Source organism: Coturnix japonica, chromosome 13 (assembly GCF_001577835.2).
Source record: "Coturnix japonica isolate 7356 chromosome 13, Coturnix japonica 2.1, whole genome shotgun sequence".
NCBI lineage: Eukaryota > Metazoa > Chordata > Aves > Galliformes > Phasianidae > Coturnix > Coturnix japonica.
Genome location: NC_029528.1, coordinates 14888815 through 14896558, shown reverse-complemented (window position 1 = coordinate 14896558; position 7744 = coordinate 14888815). Strand labels below are relative to the sequence as shown.

The 7744-nt window shown below is 53.6% G+C and overlaps 1 protein-coding gene across 1 annotated transcript in view; it reads left to right on the top strand.

Moving 5' to 3' along the window:
- Positions 1-5661: 5661 nt before the first annotated feature.
- The window catches only part of LOC107320274 (protocadherin beta-4-like), a 2670-nt gene continuing 587 nt past the window's right edge, over positions 5662-7744 (top strand). The window contains exons 1-3 of the mRNA XM_015875965.1: positions 5662-5903; positions 6305-6482; positions 6630-7739. Coding sequence (XP_015731451.1) covers positions 5662-5903; positions 6305-6482; positions 6630-7739 — 1530 coding nt within the window. The remainder of the gene's footprint in view (positions 5904-6304; positions 6483-6629; positions 7740-7744) is intronic.

Below are 7744 nucleotides of genomic sequence, written 5' to 3'. Positions count from 1 at the left end.
GATGCTGATTTCGAGAGCCCCGGGATTCAGTCTGTGGGACAATTTAACGGGTTGTAAATGGCACAGGGTCTGCACTTCCATCAGAATCCTGGCTTGTTTAGACTGGGCTCTGTGCTTTGATAGTTAGCTTTATTTCCCTGGAGATCAGTTCTGCGTTTGTAACTTACATCCCATTTTACAAGAATATTGTGTGTTCCCTCTGCTCCCTTCAAGCCAAAGCAACATCATGATGCAAGTTTCATGCATGCCAGGCAAAGATATGTTTCTGATCTGTTAAGTCTGTTTCTAAAATGCTTCTATACTGTTGTTATTTCTACGGTGTCCAGGCCAGTTCTTCTCCCTTTTCCTTAGTGATCATTGGGCCTCGCTTATCCATGTGTTGGATTCTATGAAAGTGTGGTAAAGTCACATATGTAGACTTTTGAGCTGAAATTCTGCTTGCATCTCTAGATATTCCATTTGGAAAGTTTCTGAAAATATATTTGTGTCAACAGAAAAAAAGAGATGTAGACAGAAATTCACGATTTTTTTTTTAAAATATATGGCTTGAAACCTGTGTTCAAATTCCTTAATCAAAACTCGAATAACAGCTCTGTATGCTCTGCTGTTAAGAGCTCAGTGTTTGGCATATCTATTCCTTGGTGTGTGCTGCCACCCCACAGAGAATATGGGAATTTTGGAGAGGTGATTTGCTATAAGATATTCAGAATATGCTGACAGAGTGTGATGTTGCTGATATGAACCGTATTGTTGTGAACCCGGTTCACATTGTCTGTCGAAATGATACGGAAATGGCCTTGGAGCGCCATTGCTGTAATAAAATGGAAGTGCTGTTCTGACAAACTATGTAGAATGGTTTGGTTTTTTATCCGGGAAAGATCTGCAGAAGATGGACAGCTTTTAAAACGCTTGGGAGGTTTTTTTATTCAATGTTTTCAACAGAGAAAGTATTGAGAGCAATAACACATCCTTTAATCCTTCTCCACGTGCTTCCTGCAGCGCGTGTGGTTGAGTTTGGGGCTCATTTTAAAGGGTGCGTGGATGTGGGTGGGTCGGGCTGGCGTGAAAGGCGATCGGATGCGGACGCGGGAAGCACGCCAAAGGTGAGCTTTCGCTGGTGGCAGGGGCCCGTCCTCCGGAGCGAGAGCCGTGCTCGTGCGTGTCCGTCAAACTCCGAGAGCGGGGCCGTGTCGGTGGTGCGTCCGCTGGACTACGAGCGCAGTGAGCAGCTGGAGGTGGTGGTGAAGCGCGGCATCAGACGCGGGGTCCCTCCCTGAGCAGCAACCGTTCCAGCGTCGGCTAGCTGAGGTGTGGACGAAGAAACGACACACGCGCGCGCGCTGGTGCTGCCCCCGGGGCGCAGGACGGCAGCCGCTCCTTGGACGGAGTGGTGCCCGCGGGGGCCGAAGCCGGGACTGGTGACCAAAGTGGTGGCCGTGGACGGCCGACATCGGGTCAGAACTCCGTGCTTTCCTACCAGCTGCTGAGGTGCCACGGAGCCGGGCGCTGTTTTGCTTGTGGCTGCCCAAGCGGGAGGTGCGCTGAGGTAGGCCGCCGACGGACAGGGACTGCTCGTGAGCAGGAAGCTCGTGTGCTGAGTGCGGGAACAACGGGCCGGCCACCGCTGTCCGGCCACCCGCAGCGTCTATGCGTGGCTCCTGGTGCAACGGCTCGATGGGGACGCTCACTGCCGCAGCAGAGCACCCTCTGTCTGCCGACTCCGCGGGAGGACGGCGCCCTCACCTCACCTCCTCATCATCGCCTTGGTCTTCGTCTTCGCTGCTCTTCTTGCGGTGTCGGCGGCGCCTTCGTCGCGCTTGCAAGGCGTGGCAAGAGAAAGGAGCTGAGCTCCGGGCCCGTGGCTTTACGGCCCCAAGCAGCGTGCAGAGCTTACTTGCCGACGGGGCCGCGCCGGGACCCTGCCCCACGGCGCTCATTATGCTACGAGGTCAGCCTCACCACGGCTCGGGACACCAGCGAGTCAAGTCCTCAAAGCCCGTCCTGCCCAGCCTAGCCAGCGGCAGCACACAGCAGCAACGGGTGGCTGGCAACCAGCGCTGACGATTTCCCTCCCTGCTCCTATGATTATGGGAGATGCTGATTTCGAGAGCCCCGGGATTTCAGTTCCTGTGGGACAGTTTAATGGTTGCTGAATGGTCTTACAGGGTCTGCAGTTCAGGAGATTCATGGCTTGTTCAGACAAGATTACTATTGCTGTTGATAGTTAACTCTATTCCCCGGGATCAGATCTGCAATTTTTAATTACATCCCATTCTCACCATTTATTGCTGTGAGTTCCCTCTGCTCCTTTAAGCCAAAGAAACATCATGAATGCAAGTTCTCTGCATGCTCAGGTTAAATATATTGTTTCTGATCTGTTAATTCTGATACTGTAATTCTTATATAATTGGAGGTTCTTTCTAGGTGGTGTCCAGGCCAGTTTATCTCTCTCTTTGCTGAGTGATCATTTGGCCACGCTTATCCCTGTTGGGGTTCTATTGACAGTCTGGTAAATCACGTAATGCAAGACTTTTTGAGCTGTGAAATGTGCTTGCAATCTTTCAGACATTCGCATTTTGAAAAGTTTCTGAAAAATATAATTAAATATCTTTCAGGAAAGGGAGATGTATGAAGAAGAAGTCACTGATTTTTTGTTTGTTTGTTTTGTTTTATATGGCTTGATAACCTTTGCTCAATATTTTAATTCAAAACTTTTGATATAACAGCTCTCTGTATGCTCTGCTGTTCATATTCTCTGTTGGTTGTGGCATATCTAATTCCCTTAGTGGTGTGCTGTCATCCCACAGGAATATCGGTGGATGTTGGAGAGAAGATGATTGGCACAATGGGTATTTCAGAATGTGCTGTGACAGTTTGAATATTTGCTTGATATAAACCCGTATTGTTGTGAACCCCACGCTTCCACACTGTCTGTCGATATGATATGAAAGACCTTGGAGTGGCGTTGTTCTGTAATATAAATGGAGGGTGCTGTTCTGACAATTCTTTGTGAATGGACTTTGATTTTTTTCGGAGAAAGATATCGTGCAGAAATGGACAGTTTTCTAAACACTTGGATTATTTTTAATTCAGTTGTCTTCAAACAGAGGAAAATTGAGAGTAATTACTGAGTCTCTTCAGTTCTTACCCTGTGTGCGTTCCTATCGGTGGGCATGGATGAGTATTGTGGTTCTTCCATTTTTAAAGGGTGGCATGTTGTGGGATTCGGTCGTGGCTGGCGTGCTCTCGTTGCTGCGAGACAGGCTGGCGTAGAAGGTGCCGGGAGCTGCAGCTTCCGTTGCGTTGTCGCGAATCTCGTCTCGGCAGGCAGCGTGGGCGCTTCGCTGTGGCTTGCTGCTCGTTGGCGGCGGCGCCGTGGGAGCGGGCGGCAGCTGGGTACGTTTGAGCTGCGTTGGTTCCCCGGTGCGAAGTGGCGTAAAAGCAGCGGGCCAGGAGCGCGTCCCGTTCCCGGGATCGCAGTCCCGCCCGCGGCCGCCGGGTGGTGTCTCTGGACAAGGGGCGGCTGCAGGAGCGGCTCGGCGGGCGGGAGATGGCCGAACCCAGTGCAATCGTAAGAGCCATGTCGCCGTGGTAGGAGTGCGGCGGAGAACGTGCGCGCAGAGTGCGGCGGGGAGCTTGTTGTCCGTGCCTCTGAGCTCCGGCGTGCAGCCTGCTCGGCCTGAGCCTAGTGGCGGCCCGCTCCGGATCCGTCCGCACTTTTCGGCGTAGAGGCAGCGAGGGAGGATAGGCATGTGGAAGACTTCCAGCTCGACCCGCCGCGCTGCAGCCGGTCCCTGATTCCCGCGCGGCTGAGCGCGCCCTTCGCTGGGCCCGGAGGGTGTTCCGCGCCGCCATGGCGGCTGCAAGGCAAGTCTGTGTCTGTGGGCTTGCTCGCGTGTGCGCGTTGCTTGCTGTAGGCCCATTCCGCGTACTCTTCGTGCCGAGGAGAGCGGAGAGCGTGCGTCGTTGTGGCCGAATTCGTGGCGCGGACGGCGGGGCGTGCCCCGGCGGCTCTGCGAGCTCTCGGGTCTCGCCGGGCGCGATGCCTCGCCGGCCGGGCTGCGCAGCCTTTGCCTTGGAGCGCCGGCACGGCCGCCCTGGCTTGTGGCTCGAGCGGCTCGATCGGGAAGGAGATTTTGTGCGGACGCTCCGCTGCACCTTCCATCTCTCGCCTTCGAGCTGCTGCTTCTCCGATCCCGCTGCAGTTCTTTCCCTCGAGGTGTCTGATGGAGGACATCAATGCACTCATTGCCGGTATTTCTCCTGGAGGAAAAGTGTTGATTTTGTAAAATGCGGAATCTGACTGGAACGCCGGCGCTTCGTTTTCCTGTTGAGGCTGCTTCGTGAACTTCTGGGACAGTTGGCAGCAACAGCATTCATGGCTATACAGTATCGTTCCCTAAGAATGAGTTCTTCAGTGTCTCATATCAGAATAAGTTATTGATACATGACAATGGAAGCTTCATAGTGCTGGTTATTGGAAAAGCCTCTTGGACAGTTAGAAGGAGGCTCAGTCAGTGATGGATTTCACTCTCGTTGCACCTGATGTGGGGCTCTCCGACTCAAGAAGTGGGAACACCCAAGCGTCCATCATAGTTTCTAGATGTAAATGACAATGCACCCATTTTCACACAGGGGATTTATATGCTGGACGCATTCCGGAAAGTGCCCCAGAGGGTTCATTAGTTTTCAGGGTGATGGCCACTGATGCAGATTTGGGAATTAATGGTGACGTTTCCTATCAGTTCAGCCAAGTGGTGAGCCACAGCCAATCAGCATTTGCAATCAACACGAAGAATGGAGAAATTCGAGTAAAAAATATTCGTCGCTCTAGATTTTGATGTACAAACAGATTGTAAAATGATCTCAGGTATGGTGAGGGCAATGGATGGTGGTGGGTTCTCTCCGTTGCGCTATGTTATGGTGTTGTTTGGAAGGTCGCTTGGAGATGAATGACAATGTTCACCAGACGATCGTGGGTCCAGTTCTCCTTCAACAGTCCAATCCTGAGAAAAAACACCAGTGCCTGGCGACAGTTGGTGCCTCCCTTTTGACGTCAGGGATCAGGATTCTGGTGTCAATGGTGAAGATCAGGGTGTGCGCTTGAAGAAGAGTCGTTCTTCTCCCTCAGGCCAGCCTTTAAGAATTACGTATGAGACTGGTGACATCAGACATTGGACAGGGAGGAAAACAGCCCAGCACTCGTGGTTGTCACGGCAGAGATTGCAGGGCTCTCCTTCTCTCACCACCCACACACACCTTCCACCGTGGAACGTCTCCGACGCTTCCGCAGAACGACAACGCACCCCATGTTCAACATCAGACCTCGTACACCATGTGACTGCATGAGAACAACGTTCCCCGCGCTGCTTCGGTCGGGCCGTCCAGGCGACGGGATGCGGACCGCGGGAAGCAACGCCAAGGTGAGCTATTCGCTTGGGGGGCAAGCCCGTCCCCCGGAACGAGTAGCCGTGCTCGTGCGTGTCCGTCATAACTTCCGGAAGAACCGGAGACGGTGTTTCGTTGCTGCGTCCGCTGGTCTACGAGCAGATTGAGGCAGCGTGGAGTGGTGTGGATAGCGCTGGCAGACGCGGGGTCCCCTCCCCTTGAGCAGCAACCGTCAGACGTCCGCTGCTGGTTGGTGCTGAGGCGAGGAACGACATGACGCGCCGCTGGTGCTGCACCCCGGGGCGCATTGACGGGCAGCCCTCCTTGAGCGAGCTGGAGTGCCCGCGTGGGCCGAAGCGGCGGACTGGGACCAAAGTGGTGCCGTGGACGCCGACTCGGGTCAGAACTCGTGGCTTCTACCAGCACTGCTGTAGGGCCACGGAGCCGGGGCTGTTTGCTGTGGGCTGCCCAAAGTGGGCGAGGTTGCGGCTGGGAGGCCCGCCCACGGACAGGACGTCCGTGAAGCAGATCGTTGTGGTGTGCTTTTGGGCGGGACATAGGGTCGTGCCACCCTGTCGCTTCAGCCGCATTGCGCTCGAGCGTGCTCGCTGGTGGCAGCTGCGTTCGTGTTGGACGCTTTCAGGTCGTGCCGCGAGCAGAGCTCGCTGCGTGCTGCCGACTGACTGAGGAGCGGCGCCCCTCACACACCTTCGCTCAATCAATTCGCCTTGGTCTTCGTCTCGCTGCCTTCTTGCTTTGTGTCGGCGGCGCCTTCGTGGCTTGCAAGGCCCGTGCAAGAGAAAGGAGGCTGAAGCCCAGGGCCCGTGCCTTTACGGCCCCCTAGCAGCGATGCAGAGCTACAATTGCCGACGGGGGCCGCTTGCCGGACCCTGCCCCTACGTCCTTATTCTACGAGGTCCAGCCTTCACACGGCTCGGCGCAACAGCGAGTTCAAGTTCCTTCAGCCGTTCCTGCCCAGCCTCGCCGCGCAGGCACAGAGCACGGGGGTGGCTGGCAACCAATCGCTGACGATTTCCCTCCTGCGCCCTCATGCTTATGAGGGGATGCTGATCTTCGATGAGCCCCGGAATTCAGTCTGTGGGACACAATTTAAACGGGTGTAAATGGGCACAGGTTCTGCACTCCCATTCGAGAATTCCTGCAGCTTGTTTTTACTGGCTCATGTAGCTTTGACTAGTTCTTATGTATTTTCCCGGAGGATGCCAGTTCTGCGTTTGTAACGTTACACCCTCGCCTTCGAGCTGCTGCTCTCCGACCCGCTGCAGTTCTTTCCCATCGAGGTGTCTGTGGAGGACATCAATGATCACTCGCCGGTATTCCCGGAGGAACGAGTGACCTTTAAGATTTTGGAAAATAGTGAACCTGGCTTACATTTCCCCGTGGAGGCTGCTCAGGACCTGGACATTGCCAGTAATGACATTCAGGCTTACAGCATCAATCCTAAGAACGAGTATTTCAGAGTCTTCATTCAGAGTGAGACTGCTAAGTTTATAGAATTGGTTTTGGAAAAGTCTCTGGACAGAGAGAAGCAGCCAGAGATGGATTTAAATCTTATTGCCATAGATGGGGGTTCTCCACCCAGAACTGGTTCTACACAAATCCACATTGTTGTTCTGGATGCAAATGACAATGCTCCAGTCTTCACACAGAAAGTCTACAGTGGGCATGTTTTCGAAAATGCTCCAGAGGGCTCTGCAGTTCTCAAAGTGGTGGCCAACGATGCAGATGAGGGTGTTAACGGAGACATCTCATATCAGTTCAGCCAATCAGCTGAACATTCACTGTTTACAGTTAATTCCAGAACGGGTGAAATTATAATTGAAAAGCCTTTGGACTTTGAGACCACAAAAAAACATGAGTTCACTGTGCAGGCAATTGACGGTGGGGGTCTCTCATCCATGTGCAATGTGATAGTGGAGGTGATAGATGTGAATGACAATGCACCAGAGATCGTGGTCAGTTCCTTCAACAGCCCACTCCTTGAGAATGTAGCTCCTGGGACAGTTGTAACCCTGTTTGCTGTCAGAGATCAGGATTCCGGCGTGAATGGAGAGATTACATGTGCCCTTGAAGAACAGCTCTCCTTCTCCCTCAAGCAAGCTTTCAAGAATTACTATGAGCTGGTGACAGTCAGCGCATTGGACCGTGAGGAAACAGCCCAGCACATCGTGGTTGTCACGGCAGCAGATGCAGGCTCTCCTTCTCTCACCACCACCCACACCTTCACCGTGGACGTCTCCGACGTGAACGACAACGCACCCGTGTTCAACCAGACCTCGTACACCATGTACGTGCGTGAGAACAACGTCCCCGCGCTGCTCGTCGGGGCCGTCAA